The sequence below is a fragment of the Dipodomys merriami genome, unplaced genomic scaffold, assembly GCF_024711535.1.
Source record: "Dipodomys merriami isolate MVZ:Mamm:240054 unplaced genomic scaffold, mDipMer1.0.p SCAF_13, whole genome shotgun sequence".
Taxonomy (NCBI): domain Eukaryota; kingdom Metazoa; phylum Chordata; class Mammalia; order Rodentia; family Heteromyidae; genus Dipodomys; species Dipodomys merriami.
The window spans coordinates 2,932,501-2,954,064 of NW_027202604.1; the positions used below are offsets into that span (position 1 = coordinate 2,932,501).

General features: G+C 42.0%; 1 protein-coding gene across 2 annotated transcripts in view; it reads right to left on the reverse strand.

Moving 5' to 3' along the window:
* Positions 1-21,564, reverse strand: part of Cacna2d3 (calcium voltage-gated channel auxiliary subunit alpha2delta 3) — a 940,778-nt gene that overhangs the window by 217,446 nt on the left and 701,768 nt on the right. For both annotated transcript variants that reach the window (XM_070018501.1, XM_070018499.1), the window contains 3 exons: positions 21,235-21,306; positions 19,893-19,973; positions 12,273-12,347 (listed from right to left, as the gene is read on the reverse strand). In XM_070018501.1, coding sequence (XP_069874602.1) covers positions 12,273-12,347; positions 19,893-19,973; positions 21,235-21,306 — 228 coding nt within the window. The remainder of the gene's footprint in view (positions 1-12,272; positions 12,348-19,892; positions 19,974-21,234; positions 21,307-21,564) is intronic.

Sequence of the window (21,564 nt, forward strand, 5' to 3'; positions counted from 1 at the left end):
TTGGGTCTACTGAACTTCAAAGAGAGAAGCAAGAAATAAAAGAAAACTCCACAGATTACTAACAAATTTCTAGTGATTCATTTAAATGTGTAGCCAGTTATTCCAACAGCCTTCAAACCCTTCATTATCTTTTAAATATATATAATTTGGGACTGCTAATTAGATATCAATTTAATGCTCTCATGGGGATTCAGATGCAAGGTCTTTCTAACTTGTAAACTCTGAGGAATCGTCACTGGCATTCAAATGACTGAAGCCTGTAGTTATTCAAATGAATGTGGGCATTCGCACAACAGGATCCTTGGAATATTCTGCTGTCTAGCCTAGCTGTAGAGTTTTATAGGCTCTTCAATCTGGGAAAGCAGGACTGGATTATCTCCTAGTCCACTCTAGCTCAATGGAGCAAGCCGGGTTGATTTCCTTGGGAAAGCCTAGCATGGCTTGGCCCCCTCTTAGAGGCCAGGGTTCTGGTTTCTCTTTGAAAGAAGAGCAAACTTTCCTGGAACCTGTAATTGTGAAAGCCCTAATGTTGCTCAGGCTCTCTCAGCACTAGTCTGCTTGCTATTGTCTGGGCAGTTAACAGTTTAATTAATAACTCTCTCCCTCCACCAGGCTGCTACAGATGGAGGGAGGAAGGCTTCATTCTGCCTTGAGCTTCTACTTCCTGTGTATTCCTACCCCCTTGGAGATGGTCCTTTAAATCATATAAAGATGTGCAACTACACAGAGCAAAGCAATTGATCAAGGAGATGACACTGGGCAATGATGGAAGCCAGCACTCACATGTCAGCCTCACAGTATGGTCAGGCTTTGCATTTCTGAGCTGGGCTAGTAGCTAGCAGCTGAGGCTCATTTCCCCCACAAGGGGAAGGAGGTGCAGACAAATCTATAGGAATTTTTAAGAGATCATTACTCAACACATTGCCTGTAATTGCATTTTGATGAGCTTTTTATTGCTAATTCATCATCCAAGATGGGGCATTCTAGATATGAAATTAATCTACTAAAACAAAGGTCAGAGTGTGTCCAGCAAAAAGAAAAGAGCCTTTTCCTCATTAATTCCTTTCACCAAAAAGTAAAGCAGCAGAGACTCCTATCTCTAATCCAAATTTCCTTTCAGTGCCTAATCTTTATTATTAAAAGCATGGAAGCCGATGCTCACTAGTAGTCCTAAATACAAATGTAGATGTTCCCAGCAGATTGTTCTGATGGTAATACATACACAGGGCCTGAAATAGAATGAGAAGTGGCCTGTTGCCTTTGTGTTAAGCTATGCCTATGTAGGTGCACTTAAAACCATATGAGTCTCTAATGTAGAGCAAAGCAGTTTTCTTGGAGAAATCTCAATGCAGTTCTTTTTTTTTTTTTTTTTTTTTGCCAGTCGTGGGACCTGAACTCTGGGCCTGGGCTCTGTCCCTCAGCTCTTCAGCTCAAGGCTAGTGCTCTACCACTTGAGCCACAGTACCACTTCCGGCTTTTTCTGCTTATGTGGTGCTGAGGAATCGAACCCACGGCTTCATGCATTCATGGCAAGCACTCTACCACTGAGCCACCTTCCCAGCCCTTTATGCAGTTCTTTTAGGACCAGAGCCCAAGACAGGATCCCATTGCAGGGTTTGCTTCTGAGAGGATTTCTGAATGATGCCTACAAGGACATGGCAAAATAATAAAGCAATACAGGGTGCACCATCATCATTCATGGCACCACCGCCAGCAACCTATACCCTATCACAGAGCTCTGGGAGCCTGAAGAACACACACGTGGGAGACATCCCCCCTGAGAGAGTACACATCAGCCTTTGGTAGAAGGATGCTAGTTTCACATCTGGACTGCTGCCTGCTAGAAATAGTGGACATTAGAAGGGAGAGAGCATCTTTACCCAGGAATTAGGCAGTTGTGGGCACTGACTGGTGTGTGAAATGTGGAATGGTAAGATAGGGGTGGGGAAGCAGGCCTCAATGAACACCAAGAGCTTGCATTACAAGCTCTTGAAAAATCTGTTGTAAATCTATAGACAGATTCCAGAGCATGACATACAGGATATCTCTGTGCCTCAAGATCTTCACGTACACCATTCCCTTGGCCTGATCCCATCTGTACAATCTTTGCAAGAAGCTCTATTTCTCACTTAGAATGTCATGCCTAAAGAAGTTCTTCCTGAGTAGACAAATAAGGTAGGTCTACTCTTTATTCTCACAGATCCTTGTTTGCTTTAGAGAGCTTTATCTGAAATGTATAATGCTTCTTACTTAGTCATTACTTTATGAGCTTAAAAACATCTTCTCTATGAGATTGTAAACACCAAACAAGGTGTCTGTCTTTTTTCATCACTGGTTTCTCAGTATCTAGTGGAGTACCTAGTGTTCAATGAATACATGTCACACAAAGAGGAAAAAGAGGCCGAGAAAGGGAGAAGGGGCAGCAAGAGGAAGACAGTAAGAAGGAACGAAAAAAGAGGAAGGATGTAGTAAGAGTTCCAGTGGTGCTAGGATAAGCAAGCACTCACTCAGGTACCACAAAGGGCTTCTACTGCTCCCAAGTATGCAGGAGTGGAGCGAAAACCATGGTTTCAAGTACAGGCTGCAAATTAGCTCCTTGCATTTTCCCCAGCCATATAGTTCACAGCTACATATCAAATGCATTTATAAATCCTACTTGTCCGTACTCCCACCCATGGAGCCTGATAAAAGGTTATAATATTGTGTGTTCAATTTCCCTATGTGCAGGTCTTCCTTTGCCATTTATTTATTATTCTACATCTTCTTCCCAGGTCTTGGATATACAGGAGTAAACAGAACACCATTTGATCAGCCTGCTAGTTACCTATAGCACACTGAGGGGCAGGGAGAGGTGTCCAGATACTTCTGCAATGCAGCGGAGTCTAAGCTCAATGATCCATTGAGAAGACTGTTGGGATAAGAGTACATTGCTTTGGGGCTGGGTGGGGAGGGGTATCAGGCTATAAGCTCCTTGAGAGCAGTAGGTACCAGGCTTTGGGGTTTCACATTTATGTCAGCCAGGCTGCTTTGATTTTAAACAACATATGCCAATGTTTAATTACTTGAGCAAAAGGGGAACTATTGGAAAGGTATATGGAACTTTCCCATACCTAATAAAATGAGAGATAAGGAAATAAAGTGAAATAATAGTAAATGAATATAGAAAACAACAGCTCTTTCAATTATTCTTTCTTCCCTTTCTCTTTTTTTCCCTTTCCTTTCATTCTTTCTTCTTTCTCTTTTTCTTTCCTGGTCATGACATAAGAAGAATAAACCTCCCATCTCCTCCTTCTTTTGTATTAGTCAGGGCTTCAGTAGGGAGCACAGGGCATAATTAAGCTGGCTAATTTAGGAGGGTTTAATAAAGAAACTATTGTAAAGGTATGTGTAGGATGTAGGGATCTATAGAAATGGAGCAATACCCTGAAGCTAGAAACAAAAGAGATATAGGGAGAGACAATTGCAAAAGCTGGAGCATGAAGGCCACAGAGTCAGGCAGGCTTGGGTACTTTAGATTAGGTGTAGCCAACTGTGGTGGACACAGGAATAAATACATGAGCATGCCCCTACTTTCCACAGCATCTGTTCTCTCTCCAATTTGTGGTGGGTATCCCTACAAACCCATACCCAAAGCAAAGAGCCATGTTTGTGTTCTGTGCACATTGATATCTAAGATCCAGGGGAGAATGTCAGAGAGGCCAGGGGACGCTCTCTAAGCCATCAAGGGATACAAAAAGAACCTAGGCACACAGCTTCTGAATTGAGGGAACTTCTTTCAGTGGAAAGAGTTACGTTTTATGACAACCCACACTGTGTACAGTCAATTTTGTTTTTTCTGAAGACTGGCAGGAATTTACTTTCTGATTCATGGACATGTTCTTCATCTTAAATAGCAGGGGCTATCTTTCGTGGGTGTTTTTTTTTTTCCTTTTGATGATTTATCCATTTAATTTTTCAAACATGTGGTATATGGGCAATTGGTAGGTAGCCTAGAACTGCAGGCAGGGTATTATGGGAATGTGAGGAGTCAAGGAGGATAAGGGTGTTCAACAGGGAGCCTCGTCCATGAAGCCCTGAGATACAGCTGCATTAGCATTACAGCAGAGGACCTAGAAGATATTAGCAAGGCCCACTGAACACACTCAAAAACTACCTACAAAAGTTATTCCTGCATGTGAATTCCTTCGAATTGGGATCCAAGCTCATACCCAGACACAGCACATAGGCCCTGGTGCTTAGGTTTACAGAGCAGAGCACCACTTCACTTAAAGGCATCCCACTGACCTCCTAAGTCCCCGCCATCTTTCAGTATTAAGGGAGGCTCCTACCTCCATGTCCAGGCCAGGCAGTTCCCACAGAGTCCTCAGATTTCATTAAGAAAGTGTGCAAGACCCATTGTCTTTCCTTCGGCAAATGATTTGTTTCAAAACGAACAGGCTCATTCTGTTGGGGCGTCTCACAATCTTGTTTACTTTTTCTCACGGAGCACACTCTTTTGAGCAGATACACTTACTAGCATCACTTAATGCTTTCTTTTAAACTAAAGAAGTGGATTCCAAACAGGCTTAAGCAGGGTCGCCTGGGCTCTGTCCTGAAGTTGGGCATTGGCAGACTAGGCTGTGGAGAAGGCTCACAGCAGTGCCCGTGCGCCACCTACTGGGAAATCTCTTCCAGTCATCAGCAGCCAGAGCACACAGGGCAGGCAGGGCAAGGCAGCTGGAAGGGACTGGTGCATTTGCTCATCCCCCAAAGGTTGTTGAATGATTCCGGACCTATAGTCCCTGGCAATCCTTACCCACAGAACACAGGGTCTTAAAATTAGAAGGAAAATGTGTCTGGTCTCATCTAAGAAAGTGATTCTAGAGAGTGTCAAGTCACTCAGCCCAGAGCAATCTTCCTCCACTTTACAGAGGTTTCCTACATTTCAGGGTACCTTTCACTAAGAAAGAATGAGAGTTCCTGTGAAAGTCCATTGCTGTGTTTTGGCCCCTTGTACTGCTGGGAACAGTTCTTGGGATGAGCTTCTGCTGAGCAGAGACATCCTTTTACTTGCCTCAGTGTCTCTGTAACTAGCAGCATGTTGAATGCAAAGAACTCTGATGGACATTTGTAGGCAAGCAGGAGGACAGAGGGATGAGCAAAAAGACAAGAGTGCTTATCCAACCATACATGTACCTCATATTAGAAAGAACTGAATGTGTGGTGAAAGGATGTATGGTGTTGGAACAGTTCATCTGTTGTCGGAACTTGGTACTTAGGTTCTACTCATCAACATGACCCACTATCATCAAAGACAAACTTCCAACTTGACAGACAAAGTCCCACAAAGAATAAGAGGATAACGTTTAATGCACAGACCTTTTTCTAGGAGTGATAAGTGACCCAAAGAAGGCAAAGCCGGGGCCATGCTGGAGAATGATGAGGAAGAGCCTGGCTCCTCCAAGGTAAGGAGGGAGCAGAGAAATGGCAGCATAAGGAAAAGCTGGCCATGGAGTATTGGTGACAAGATTCCAGGCTGGTGGGAGCGAGCACAAGCACTCAGAATAGAAAGGATCTTAGGCTTTCTGAGGAAAGGTCAACAGGACTGAGAATATGCAAAATGACATAGAGACCTCGTGTAAACTTTGCATCTAAATATTTTGGAATTATACACATTCTGTTCAGATGGCTAATTGCTAGAACTAAGACAGATGAACTTAGGCAAGGATTTTAACATGGTCCTAACTTTCAAACTCCTATTTAAGTTAGTTTAGATATACCCTCTCTAATTATATATATTATATTATATATTACATATTATATAATACATTATAAAACATAATATATGTTATACATAAGTGATATATAACTTAGATTTATATGGGAGTGTCTACGTAGTTCTTTTTATGTGAGAAGAATAAAAAAGGAGAACATTTACACTTATGCAGATATGCACATGTCACTCCACGTTCTCAATGATCTCTACATTGTGCAAACAGGTCACAGGAAAAAAAAATGAAGGAGTGGGAAGGGGGCAGTCAACAAAAAACATAGGGAAGGACCGTTGCTGTGAGAACCTGGGGCTGGAAGAGCTGTGTGGAATTTCAGAAAGGGGAGGATTCTTCAAGGAGTTAAGAAAGATGTTGTCAATTATCTCAAAATCTAGTCTTCTTAGAGAATTTTCCTAAGTTTTCCAGAACAGCAGAAAAGGTTTTGATGTCTAAATATCCATCCGTGGATAACCTGACAGCTCACCCCACTCCACCCCTTGGTTTCTGAGCCACGGTCTGGCTTAGAAAGTCAATGTGGTTTAGGAGCAAACCCACAAGGCTGAAATAGCCAGAGCTCCAAGCCAAACTAGGGAGCCCATCTGCCCTGGACAGTGAGCCTACTACTCTGGAATTGTGGATATCCCTCACTTCCACCCCCAGAGCTGGCAGAGGCCACAGTCTGGAGTGAGGGTGGGAGAGGCTCAGAGGAGGAAGAAGTTAACGGACCACTGACCCAAAAGACAGGGAGGCAGGGATGGCAGTAGGGACTGTCATCTCCATTAAATTAAAGGGGTTCTCAGCATCCATTTTATGTAGAAAATTGCTAAATGTATGGTCACTTTTATACTTGTGCTCTGCCCACGGTCACATGGGACCTTTCAGAACCTGAAACACTAGACAAAGTTGATATATGCTCTGAGTGTAGAAAATATAACAGATTTTAAAGGACTGTATGAAGGGAATGCAAAATATCATATTTAGGATTATTATAATGATTATAGATGGAAGAACCAATATTTGGCCTATTTGGGTTAAATAAAATATATTTTTAAGCTGAGTTTCACCTGTTTCTTTTTTTCATTCTTTTGGATGTGGCTAGTAGAAAATTTTAAATTATAACGTACCTCATGTTTGTGGCTCACATTATTCTGTTACAGGACAGAGCTAAGTCTAGACAGATTCTAACTATAACCATCCCATGATTGCCCTGCTATTCGCCAATGTGGCTGTACAGACCAGGCATTTCAGCCACTCCCACCCTTTCCAACAACTCTGCTTCCCATTTCCTAAAGAGTCAATGTAGCAAAGTGAACTTAGTACATGTAAACTGATCTGGGCTATGGTTCCTGGTTCAAGCACTTCTTAGCTAGTTCATTTGGGGGGAATTGCTTCAATACTTGAAACCTCAGGTTTTCATCTGGAACCTAATGACCTCCCTTACAGAGCACCCCAGATCCTTAGCTTATGGCTCACAACAGCCCAGGATACCTTCTAGACATAAACTCCTGGCCAGATCTACTCGACCTTCATCTTCTAAACCTTTAGGCCTTTCTAAGGTATCTGCTGTCTATGTTTGCTTGTTTCACTCTTTAAAGATCAAAAGCACTAACATAGTAAAAACAGAGCAGTTTTTGACCCATAAAGAACAATCAGCACTGGTAGAAAAACAAGGGCAACAGCAACAATAATGAACCAAAAGGTGTCTGTAGTTCCTTACTTTTCCATCTTCTCCTCCTAACTCGATTTTTACTTCTTTGAGGCAAGGCATACATCTCAGCAACACTGCCAGAGCCAACATAATGAATGTTAGAGAAATGAATGCGAATTTCTCACTCTTACCTCCCATGTCCTCACACAGTGGCCCTAGAATAGAATCCCTCCAATAGTTTTGTGTGTATATGCACAGAGCAGACAACTTTGGGCAGATTTTGATGTGGGCTTTGTCGAAATGCTTGCCAGGCTTTGCTTGTCGGAGGCTCTTCATGGAATCCTGCCATGGCTGTGGGAAGGAAACCTACTTTGTATTCTTTTGGGGATTTGACCACCTGGTCACATTCCAGGCCTCCTTGGGGTAAGGACGAAATCATCTTAAATGTCCTTTTTTTCCCCTACAAGGGAGGAGGAGATGGATCACCAAAATCTCAACAAAAATGTAGGTCAGGCTAACGATAGCCTGTCCTTGGCCCTCCTTTTCTCTTGTTGGGTAAATAAGAAACATTTATGAAACAAAGGAAAAACAAAAAGAAGGAAAATGAAATTTAGGCAGTGTTCTTTGAGATATTTTTAGTCTCACCCTTAAAGAGTGGTGAAGAATAAGAAAAAATTTCCACTAATGCAAAAATTTCCACTAACTATGCAAGAAGCATTTCTCAGGGTCTAATATTTATGTGGTTTGCTGTGCTGGGGTTTCATGTACCAAGCACTCATACAATAGGTGCTGTTCCCCACCACCATGGAAACAGGGGTAGCCTACTAGAAGGCCCCTAGCTAAACAGCCTTCAGGTTAATGCAGACCCTGCACATCAGACACTCAGCAAGGGTTCGTCATATGGACCTCAGTGAATCTATCAGGAAGTTATAAGCTGGTGGCAAGAGGACAGTGGTTGAGGAGCATGAAGCAGGACAACACAGAGCCCAATTATCACAGGAAAGTATTACTTTGGCTACTTGGTCAATTAGACCCAAGTGAGGCTCCTAATTCTGAGCTGGTTTTGGAGGCATTTCATGATTCACACCCAAATCGTACAAGATGAAAGGGAAAAGAGTGGATAAAATCAAGCCAAACACTAAGTTTGGGGAAAAGATTTTTATTGGACAAATTAGAAAAATATTGGTATTGTGCTTCAGAAAAACCCACTTTCGTCTGGCTTTAGGGGCAGTGACAACCTCTGTGGCAGCTGGAGAGGGAACATGAGTTGTTCAAAGGGAGCTTGCTCCATCCTCCCCACTGCCTGTGCTAATCTGGTAGCTTTGGCCAGGGTAAAGGGCAGCGTCCATTTATATAAAGCATTCATTGTTTGACGGGGCTTGGGAGAAGGTGAGTAGGGCTTGAATGAGAATTCTCTGCCTAAGTAGTTAGGGAAGTCACTAGCAGCTAGCTGGCTGCTCCTAGCTGTGCTCTGAGTCTAGCCAAGAGAGATAAATGCCTAACACAGACACCAGATTGTTAGAGGAAGTACAGAATTTGCTAGATTCTCCAGAAGGTCCCAAAGTAAGTGGCAATGAAAACAGTGTATATGAAGTGTCCCTTCATTCATTCATCTTCTTCTTAGTTTTTGGATGGGGAGGAGTGGGCAGCTAGAGTTGGAACTCAGGGCCCCCACGCTTGCTATGCAAGTACTTTACCACTGAGCCACACCTCTAGCCAGCCGTTTTTTTGCACTGGTTATTTTGAGACCAAGCCTCACATTTATTTATTTATTTTTTTGCCTGTTTGTGCCTGTGCCTGGATCACAACCCATCTATTTTTTGTTTTCTACCATAGCAGGATGTTGCTGCCCAGGCCTGCCTGAACTATGGTCCTCCTAATTTCAGCTTCCTACATAGCTGGGATGGCAGGCTCATGCCACCACATGCAGTTATTGGTTGTGAAGGGCTGTCATGTGAGTGTTCAGGCTATCTTCTATAATCTGCCCAATCTCAGCATTACAAGTATCCAACTCATTCCTTTATCTTGTGAGTCCCTACTATGTATTAAGCAGACTGGTGGTAGGGGAGAAGGGAAAAACACAGAAACAAGTGCCCAAAGCAGTAATAAACAAACAACCTTCATGCATTATCTACAAGGGCTGACGTTTAACTATCTTGCTTCATTTTCTATGGCTTCTAGTATTGCTATTACTGCTACTCAGAAGCAAGCAAAAGCCTTTGGTTTCCAGACAAAACAGGGCTTATGTGTTGGCTTGCACTATATTCTGGACCAGGCAGGTCAAGATTGTTAGAGAATAAAAAAGAAAATAGCCCAAGTGTATGTGTACATGTGTCCGACACATACACAGTCCTTTGTCAAAGCTTATCATAGCAAGCTGAACCAACTAAATAATCAAAATGTGTTCTTTAGTATCTTTAGGTATCCAACATCAACAAGTCCACCCAACTCTTCTAACAGTTGGCCACAGGTAATAGATGTATGAGAAGACAAACAAGATGCAAGGAGGACCAGCACTGCCCTCTCCATGCCAGGGGAAGATTCTTCCTTTATATTATCCCATTTACTCTAGTGGCTAAGCTGCAGATATGTACACTACAGTGATGGGAAAATGATCAGGACAAAGAGGCTGCATGACTTGCCCAAAGTCACAGAGCCAGGATGAAGCAGAACTAGAAGTTAAAGACAACCTCTGGGATTTTGAAGGTGAATCCATTCTGTTTTGCAGTTGTCTTTTGCTCAGAAGAAAAATACAAAACTCAAAGTAGAGTCCATATGCACTTACCGATCACCTTCAAGTGGGTTAATTTACATAATCCTCTGTGGTGAGGTCCCCTAAAATAGCTCCTAAGAATGGAATCTCATGGTCTCAGAGTCAAAGCCAGATGATGGGACATTTAGACAGCTCTTGGGCCTGGCCATTCTTTATGGCCTTGTCATAGCTTCCATTCTAATAAGGGAGATGTAGGGTGTTTTCTTGGGCCACTCCACATATAGAAACTTGACCTTGGCTATCACTTTTGGTGAAGCCATTCAGAAAAGGGTATGAATAGTGATAAGCATACAAATTTCTTGGATCTGTAAGTATTCATTCTGTCAAGAGACAGACTGTCAGCTGTGCAGATCCGCTTTTCCAGAGGCCTTTCAGCAGCCTCCCTATGTCCGAAGCTCTAGAAAGTGCATCAAATGGATGGCCTATTTGCAAACTGACAATTTGCACCATGATAAGGAGATGTAAATGACTATAAGGACATTGTGTGGAGGGCTGTTGATTATTTCCATTGCTGCACAAACAGGAAAACCACTGTGGTAACTTCTGACATCCGGATCCATTTCCTTCATTCTTAAGAGCTGATAAATAGGATATAGATTCATTAGCAGAGATTTGTGCTTAATTATTTCATTTACTCTGTTCCATTCCAGTTAGGAATACATAATCACCAGGAGCCTATACTTACTCAGCCACAACCAAGACTATAATTCCTACTATGTCCTGCAAACACCACCCCTGGACCACATGGAGGTGGCTAATACCCTAAGCTTTTTAGACTCAAATGTATCCTTAAAAAGTTAACTTTTTTTCAATTATCCATTTTTAATAATTATGAGTCACATTTGGAATGAGCTAATTCGGTCCTTTTCTGATAAAAAGATTGCCACAGTCAAATATTAGCATGTCTCATCTGAAAGCATGCATATGGAGTCCACATGATGTGTTCACGACTCCATTAATACCAGGGCGATTAGAGCAAAGTTGGATGAAGACGGCTCCCTCACATGAAATGTTTTTAAACAATGATGCAAGCGAGAAAGGAACTGGACCCCAAGACGGTTTGCCAACAAACATTTGCATAGCAGGCTCTGTTGCTATTTTCTAATTCTGATGAAAGGGATAAGGACTTGGAGGGAGGAGGGAGTACACACGCATTAATATGCATGCATCTGTGTGTTGTGTGTGAAGATGACGTACATATTATCAACTTAGAAGGACATGTTCACTATATTACTCCAAATATGTTGTCTTCTTTAACATCAGCTAAATATATACACTATACACGATCGACCAGAAGGCTCTTTTGCAACAAATTGTAACCTAGGATGGCAAGTAGGTGGCGCACTTGCTACCAGTACCCACCCCCCACAGTGGGGCAGGTCCCCTCCAGTGAGACTAGCTGCCTGTCAGAGTCCTCATTGTCCTCAACACAGTGCTCAAAGCAACCTCTACCAGGGAATAGGGCTTGATGCAATCTATCCTGGAGTTTCCTAACCCACTCTCAGCAAAAGTGGAAAAGATGCTGAGAGAAGCAAAGAGCTTTCACACTCTCTATAGTGCAACTGGCATGGCTTAGGTAGGAAATGGAGAGCAATTTCTCCTGTTTGAAATTCAATGGAAAGGGTGTTTCATAGGCACTGGGCTTCTGTAATGTAATCTGAAGGCACCTCTCATTGTAATGAATTTTCAGCAGTCCATGTCTAATTCCTAGTATCAGGTGTCACTTAGAGAAGTAGGTTAAGGGCTGGAGCATGTGAGTCTACACATTTATTATATAAAAGTATCCTCATAAAGAATTTAAGCTGTCTAGAATTAAATAATTTCCACACTGATAGACATTTTATTCATAGTTAGATATTTACTAAAATACATTTAAATATATGGTTTTTTTCATATGAACACACAAGAGAAAATATATACCTATCCTAAATTATTGGTGTTCAGTCAAAATACTAGTTATGTGCTATTAAATAATCTTTACAATACTATGAATGGAATGACTTTAATGTAAAAACTGCTACAAAGTATTGCCATTGTATGGCTGAAGAAAATCCTTTAACATTCATAAAAGGAGAAATGCAAGAATGAACATTTCTCTTACCAGCGGCCTGAGTTCCGGGTGCGTCAGGATATATCCATTATTTGTGATTGCAAAGGCATAACCGTGAATCCCTAACTGTTAGAGGAAGCAGGAAAGAAACCTTCATTAGTTTTCTCCCTGGTGAATTCACAAGGCATAAAGCAGCCCAACGTTTAGTAATTTACAGCTTAAACTTGGCATTCATAACCCTTATCAGTACAATATTTCATTAAAATGAATGCAAGGCACTGATCCTTGACATTTGGTAGAAATGAAGACCTGTCACAGATAAGCTCAGCAAATAGCACAATTTAAAATGTCACATCCCCATGTTGGCATCCACGGGCTTTATTTTGACTTATTTAAGACAAAAATAAACTCAATTATTTTCTTTAACAATAAATTGACTAATGCATGTGGAAAGGCTGTATGGCTAAGTGAGCAGAATGTTAGCAATCAGGCTGTCTTCTGACCAGGAAGAAGGAAGAGGGACACTCACTCTGCCCGAAGCGTCCTTCAATCCCAAACCCCCAGGCATTATGTCAAACACACTCTCTCCTGGCCTGTCATTTTCCATAATTTCCAAGGATAAAAGTGTCCCCAGCAGCCTATGGAGGAGCCAGACAACCCCTTTATATCCTCTGGTCTTTAAATTGTGTGGCTGCCAAGCTTTTCTATGCAGGCTTCCTCCAACACAAAGCCTGGGTAATTTTCTATGAGAAGCTTCACTTAATTTATGTTTTCTGACTACATGGGACTATGGGAAATAGTTTGCGAGCAATGAAATGTTTTATTAGCTTTAAAAAGTATGTAATCAAATTTAACACTGCACTTATTTAAATAATAATCCCAGCTTTTTGACAATATTTCTATTACACAGTTGACTGCACCCATTGGCTACAATAAATTTACCTACAAATCATTCATGTATTAAAATGGCCCCTGGCATAAAACCCACACTGATCTCTTTCTCTAAAGAAAGAAAATGTAACCTACTTTTGCTAAATCAGTGGAAAGGGAGAGGAAGAAAATTCTCTATTTTTTTTTCCTGAGGAGTTATTTCACAGTTCTGAGCCCTCACTGTTATTTTTCTTTAAGTTCTCTGCCACTCACACATTCTTGAATATGATACTATTAAATGATCCAGACAAGAGAGTTTACAAACCAGGAGTGACCCTGTCTGCTTGTTAGCTTAACGTCAAGGTGATGTGAAGTTAACTTCGAGAATTTAACACCAGCAATTAAAAGTTTCCGTTGCATTACATAAAGCAAATATGCACATAGTAGTCAAGGGCAACAGACATTTCTCCCCAAGTTACCTTGCCCTGCAAGTCTTAATAAGATTCTACTTGACTCAAACGATAAAAGTATATTTCATTATGCTGTGAAAGATAAACCAGAGATTTCCTATCCTTTGAGATGTATATCATCTCTTTCATCTTGTCTCTTGGAAAAATGTCAGACACAGTCAACATTGCATTAATTAACATTATTAAGTCCCAGTTTAATATGGGCTGGAGGGGTCAAAAAGGATTCTGAGAGTTTGACTTATTCCATTAAAGGCAAAAGTAGGATTTGATTGAAATTTCAAACTTAACAGCAGACCAAACAAATGATATTTTATAGTTAGCTAATGTAGTCAGTGTCTGTTTCTCTTTGTATTTTTATTAGCATACATTAATTGGTCTGTTCTAATGTATATGACTTTGGTTCTTGTTTGGCTTGTGGGTTTCACAAGAAGGTAAGACTCTTTTTAATGCCCTATATTTTTTTTCTTATAGTATTTATCAAAATAACTATGTGAGGTTTGTTATCAGTAATCAAGATGCCTGTCTATAACCACCAGAAAATAAGTTCCGTGACAGCCAATGTTATATCATAGAGTTGGGTGGTTGGGATACAGGAAGGTAGAGAAGGGGTGGGGGAAGGAAGAGAAGGAAGACACAGAAACAAGAAAAGACATAGAATTTAGCATAGGTTCTATAAAGCTAAGTCTACTCTGTTTCCTTCTCTGGAATGCAGGAGAACTGATCTTCCTATCCCAATGTCTTCACTCCCTGTCCACTTTCCCACTCTGCTTCCTTACTGTCTATGGTCTTTCATGCTTCAATCCACAGAACTCTGACTCTGGCCTTCTGCCACTCTTGGATGTCACCACAACTCCATTCTCCACAGTGCCATTGGCCTCCTAATTGCCTATTCCTAGGGCATTCTCTCTTGAGTGCACACTCCTGGTGTTATTAGCTGACAGTTGCCTCCTCCTGACCCTGTAACCTCAGCCTCCAGACCCCATTCTCCTGAGCTTCCCCCCTTTACCCTTTGCCATTCCTTAATCACTTATCTTTACACAGATCCTATCCCAGGGGCTCTTGTCTGCCATAACTTTCCTATTTCCAGATAAAGTTCGGCAGCCACCGATGTGCTATCATCTCCAGATTTCTGTTACCCAGTCTGACCCCTCAGTGGCAGTTCATATAGTTCGTGGTCCTTTCTTTCTGGCCATGTGTCAGGCTCACCCAGACGAATGAATGTCCTGTCCCTCCCCACTCTTTTTCCTCTCTGACCCTCAGTAAGTTGCACATGCCCCCCTCTCCTGCCAAGCTGGAGATAGTAGCTAGAGCATTCTCCTTAGTGTCTTCATTTCATCTATTATCCCTTAACCTGTAAATCATAAAATCTTGCTATTTTTCTCAGGCATTTCTCAGACTCAACTCTGTCTCCTCACCTTACTGTATCAATTCAATGGATTTTCACCATGGTACTAAGTGCTCTTCCAGCCTCAGACTGATCAAAGTCAAAAGTAACTCTGGCCATGTACAGGCCTTAGGTAAGACCAACAAAAGACCCCTTTGTGTGTGAGACAGTTCCTGAAGCCTTCCCTAAGTCCTCATACTACCTTTCTCCATCCACTGCTTCTCAGAACATGGGACAGCCACAAGCCCTCCAATTTTACCTCATCCCTGCTAACTCACGAGTGAATTCTCATCCCTGCTATAAGCCCAAACTCAGGATCACTGGCTACTTTGGAGGCAGGGATCAGGGGATCATGGATCAAGGCTAACATACAAAAACTCTATGAGACTCCATCTAAATTAATGGCTGCATACAATGGTACATGCCTGTTATTTCCAGTCAAACAAGAAAACATATGTAGGAGGATTACAGCCCAGGCTGATCAGGACAAAAAGCAAGATCCTACTTAAAAATAAATTGTACAAAAACAGGGATGAATGTGTGGCTCAAATGGCAGAGTGCCTGCCTAGCAAGAATGAGGTCCTGAGTTCAATTCCCAGAGATCCACCTGCTTCACTAGTTTCTGATGATCCTCTTGTTGGCTCTCTCCTTTCCATTCCATTTCCAAAAAGCCTGAGCACATTTTCATTACTACCTTTAACCCAAGGGGTAAAATGTTACATGCTTTCTCGCCTTTCCTAGTTCTCGCCCTGTAGGGAGCCGAGGCGAGACTCCGCCCACTCCCTTGCAGCTTTGAGGTAACCACCCCAGACGGTGCTTGGCGGGACGCCTGGGCTGTGCGCATGCACGAGCCAGGTAGAGTCCCCAGCCAATCCCATGACACCTGGTGACGGTGAAAGGCAGGCGACCAACAATAGAAAGACCCGCGTTCCGATTCTCCTATATAAGCGGCTGTGTTTCGGGTGCACGCTCTCTCGCGCCCAAGCTCTCCTACAACTAAAAGGCTCTCCAATAAAGCGTGATCTGAGAAGACTCCTGGTGTGGTGGTCGTTTTTCCTCGCTGGTCAAGTAGACGGTGGCTACATCGCCCAACCTAGTTCTCCTTGCTCTATGATGCACTAAGTCACATGGTAGAAAAAACCTTTTTCATGTGCCAGTGTCCCATTTGTGGACTGGAGCTACCTGACTTTACTTCCGTAGATCATAGATCAATGTCAGGCATGTGCCAGATATTTAGATAAAGTCTGCATATATTTAAGACATTTATAACTTTACTCAAATATTATCTAGTAGTTCATCTTGGAAATCTGAACCAAAGTACACATTAAACATGAGCCAAAAAGGGCCAGGTATAGGGGCTGATGACTGTAAACTCAGCTAATTGGCAGTTAAAGCCCAGGAGGATCATGGTTCAGGGACAGACCAGGCACATAGGTACAGGGATGCACACTTAGGGAAGTACAAGTAGAAAAATTGCAGGAAAAAAAATAAGACCCATGGGGGAGGAAATGTGAGATCCTATCTGAAAAATAATCTATTAACAAAACGGGCTAGAAAATGGTTCAAAGATAGCATGCTTATCTAGTTGAACACAAAGCCCTGAATTCAAATTTCAGTATAACCTCCTCCCTCACCAAGGTCCAACAAAAGCTGCTCTCCTCTGGTTTATGCATAACCAGACCTCCTCAACCCTCTAGCTGAGACTTTTCCTGACATTCAGAAGCCTTGGAGTTAAAACCTTTCTCATAAGAACATTCTGGAAAAATGGCATACAGATTGTTGTATGTGTTGGTTGGTAGTTCTTTACATCACCTCAGAAAGGTATGGGAGAGGAAGAGTATGCTCAAACATCTAAATACATCCCATGGATGAATTTAAGAATCAAACCTTAAAATGACAGTGACCAACATTTGGACTTGGCCACAAATCAGTATGCTGATGAAATCCCTAACTCTTGTTTCATCCGAAATGGAGCCAGTCTTCCTGTCCATTGCATGTGCAATCCCATGGAGTAATAGAGAACAGATTGGACACGAGGTCTTCCAGCATGTGGGGTTGGGCTGCCAAATGGGCCCTGCTGCTCACTCCCCTGGAGGCCAGGAGCTGTGCAGGGGCCCCCAGTCTGGAGAGGAGCACTTCCCTTCCAAGAGGAGAGCCTTCGGGCTAGCAAAGTGAGCCCAATTATACAATGGCTCGTTATGGTAACAGAGGCCATGGTGTCTGGAAATTATTGTTGGGTGTCTGGAATTCTTAATAAAAATTACAGGAAGTCTGATTGCTTGTGGGAAAATCTATGAAGCTAAGGGAGAGAAAAAGAATAATATCTTCTGGGAAAACCCCAAGAGCCAAGAGCTGACTCATCTATACAAGGTGTTAATGAGGAGGGCAAGGTGTGACCAGGACTCTGTTCCCAGGAGCTCTCCTCTCCTTTATTTTTCGCCATTGCAATCCCAGGCAGACAGGTACGTCTTTCTTAAGGATCTTTATGGGGCCACACAAGGGGCAGTATCTTAGGTCAATGTACCACACATTAGTGTCCCTGGTTCCCATCCTGGCACTTGAGAAAGCATAAAAACACAAGTACCTGTGCTTGGAACTTTGCTAGTTACTTTCCCAAAGATGATCTACATCCATTCTGTCATCACACTTTGTCTCATTCATCTTTTACTCTGTGAGTGATGTTGAAAGAGTCGTTTTAAATGTTCTTAAACAAATGGGGAAAATGGTGTCCACTTCATGGGAGTGTAATAAGGGTTCAGTGAAATAACGCATGTAAACTACTTTGGACAACACTAGACACACAATAAGAAGTCAAATATGTATCTCATCCCATTATAATTATTACAATGGCTTTATTTTAACATTGTAACTGTTATTTTCCCACTAATATCTCTGTCATAGTTCTTATTGTTCCTAGTGATCTTGGAGGTAGAGAGGCTAAAATGATGGTTCCCCTACTTGCAAACTGAGAAGCAAGGCAGGATGCTTTAGCTTTCTGTGCCTCCAATTTTTCAGTTGTAATATGGGGTAAAACATATCTGCCTATTCTTAATACATAATGTTATAGAGAACTTACTGCCTCATCTTGTGGAGGAAATGGTAAGGAACTGATCCATGGGATAACTGTTATTATTTCATTTTATAACCATTCTTCTTTGATTTATTAGACATATATAAAGTAGTATTCTGTTGTTTGTGTTTCCTACATCTCCTCATGTGAAATAAGAAAAATGCAATAATTATTTGGAAGTATTATCTGTAGCTAGATATCTTAAATTGTGGGCCAGCAGTTTTGGAGACCTATGTCTGAGAGTTTCAAGAAATGTGAAGCCTACTCTCTTTAGAGGCCACAAAGCCTCCCTCCTCCCCAACTTTGGCTTTCTTTTCTTTTCTTGTTCATGAGCTCCAGGCCTTGGGCTTTCCCTTGGCTTTTTTACTCACAACTGGCATTCTACTTCTAGCATTTCATTGGAAATTAAGGGCCCCAAGGACTTGTTTGCCTGGGCTGGTGCAAATATTGATTCTTATATCTTAGCTTCCTGAATAACTAGAATTATAAACATGAGCCACCAGCACCTGACATCACTCTTGGCTTTCGTTTTCTGAGGACCTATCATTCCCAATAATTACATGAGTTTGGACCAACTAGAAGACCTATTGTCCTGCTGTATCTCTGGAAACTTCACTCTAATTAATGGGTGAGGCTGTCTATATCCACTAGATAGAACAGAACCTAAGAATTTGAGGCACTAATATCTACCAGCTTAACAATGAAGTTAGAAACCTCCAAGGTTTGCTTTAGAACTACTGTCTTCCTCTACCTGAGGCCCAGCAAGGCTGATGGGCCTCGGAAAGATCAGCAAATCAGGTATCTGGACCTCAGCAAACAGGGAAGGTAACTTAGGAAGGGGTCTCTGGCATCCAGCAACACCAGATTCCTAGCCTTCCTCTACACAGAGAAAGAGGGAGCTCCCATGAGTCAAAGTAGGCCTAATGGGGCCAAGCTACACAGGCTGCTTAGTTCTACAGAGAAGTGAGTGAAATGGTCAACCCCTGTGTAGTTAGTAAAGACCTTTAACTAGTGGACCCTTGTAACCTGGCTACACTCTAACCCCACCTATACTCCCACACTCAAAACAGCCTGGGAGAGCTCTGTGTGTCGCTATTGGTTCTCCAGGGACTTCCCACTTGTTGATTTGCTTCCTTCTCTACCAGAGAGCAAGAGGGAGTTTTCTGCAGAGATCCAAGGACTCTCCATTTTATTTATTTATTTATTTATTTATTTATTTACTTACTTACTTATTTACTTACTTACTTACTTATTTGGCAGTATTGGGGCTTGATCTCAGGCCCGTGTGTGTTTACTAGGCAGGCACTAGAGTGACATACCCCAGCCCTTTTTCACTTATGTTATTTTTCTGAATAGGGGCTTATGTTTATACTGGGTATGCCTGGAATGTGATCTTCTTATTTATACTTCCTGAGTAGCTGGGATGACAGGCAAGGGATGTGACACTCAGCTTTCTATTGGTGGAGATGGATTTCATGAACTTTTTTGCCTGCGATAGGCTTGAACCAAGATTTTCCTGATCCCTGCCTTCCAAGTACAAGCATGGTGTGAGCCACCATGCTTTCTTTTGGGCCATCTTTTGGGCAAAGCAGTTATGTTCACACCTTTATAGTGCCACTAAAATGAAATAATCTCATCAAACCTCAGACATTCACATGAATTAGTAAGTTGAGGTTAGTGTAGTTAGTAAAGAAGAACAGTATGAATTTAAAATTTAAAAATACATGCCAAAGAACTCTGAAGGTAGTACAGAGAGGATTTGGTAGAAATAGGAAGAACTCTGCTCTAAAAGCAGATGGAGCTTAGGACCTGATTTCTGGGGACTTGATACTCCTGGTTTCTATTAATCTGAATGTGTTGGTAAGGTTGCACATTACCTTGTATTTGGGAATGGTCTTCAGCAGTTCCTTCACTGGAACGTCAGTACCAACCACACCTAGAAGAATGCCCTTTGATCTCTGTTGAGAACAAACATTGAACAATAACAACAGGAAGTTAATTGAACTGAAAATACAGGAATTAATGAGAAGTCACTTGCCATAGATCATCGATCATCTAGACCAACAGAGATGGAGATTGAGGATTTACCCATGTCTTCAAGAGAGACTTTTATCCTCTACCTTCCACCCAATATATTACTTGCCAAGATGGGTAGTGTGTCAGACCAAACACTAAAACATTCATAACACCAATTGTGATGCCTTATTTTTCTCCTTCCTACAAATTAAAAAATGATGGGAAGAAAAACAACAGATTCAGCAGCTGGGGGCTATGATCCTATGCCAGTTTCTCTTAGAAATGTTTTCTACAGAAAAGACAGCATGGTAGTTTCTTTCTCAGTTTATGCTGCTCTGTAATTTGGAACTGGAACCAAGGATGGAGGTGAAGGAACAAGCCTCCAGAATCCTAATTCCTCAGGCAGTGATCACTATGGTTTGCTGCAATTTCCAGTATCTGAAAGGCCGTCTGAAAGAATACACAGATTGCTTCTCTTGGTTATTTCTTTGAGGCTTGTCAAGTTTGAATAGTGTCTCAGTAAATTCCTGTTTACTCAGTACCTCTGAATGTAAACTGATGTAGAACTAACGAAGATGGAATAGCTAAGGATCATTAGATGAAGTTGCATGAAATTGTAAGATGGATTTGGTACCTAAGTTAATAACTGGCCTTCTCACAAGAGAAGACCTACAGGGACATGAGAGAAGAAGTCATGTGAAAACAGAAGCAGACATGGGAGTGATGCTGCCACAAGCCCAGTGTTGCATGGGGTCCCAGAACCTGGGAGATGCAAGCATTCTGCTCCAAGCCTTTGCAAGGAACATCTTAATTTCAGACTGCCAGCCTGACAACTGTGAGGAAATAAATGTCTAATTTTCAGTTTACCGAAGTTGGAAAAGTACATAATAACTCTGGGAAATTAATACAAAGGAGATCATTGTAAATCAAAGCGAGGTCACCCTACTACGATCAAGTATTCTTGAATTCTTCTCTGACCATTTACCATTTAAAGTTGGACATGGGCTAACACAGCTAAGAACTCTAAAATGATGCCACTGGAAATCCTTTTCATTTCTGATTTGATTAGTCTCACAGGAGGATAAAACAATAAGAAAAGCTTCTCTTCAGTCTATGTTTAGGGGGAGTGATCAGAGCCTGACTGAGAAGAGATCTGAGAAAGAAGCCTTTGTGTCAAGCAGGAAGCAGAGCCCCCATACTCACGGTTTCATTCTGCTTACTGAACACAGGCATGGCCACGGTGGTCATCAAGACGAGGCCCTGATCATCAGCAAGCTGGATGGAGAAAGAAAAGAGGGTTACTGAGGGTGCTGTGGAACCTGAGTGGAGGATGCCGCTGCCCATCATGTCCTCTCTACTCAGATGCTGTGGAGGAAAGCTAGCACTCACAGGAGCCTTTAGCTGGGAAGAGCAAGGTGCCTTGGCACCCCATGTTTCAGATGATAGACCTGATTTGCAGCTGGGGGCTGGGGAACTGCTTCTATCGGTCAGAACCATGGATCTGTTCTCCATTTTGAGCTGTTCTACCTCTCA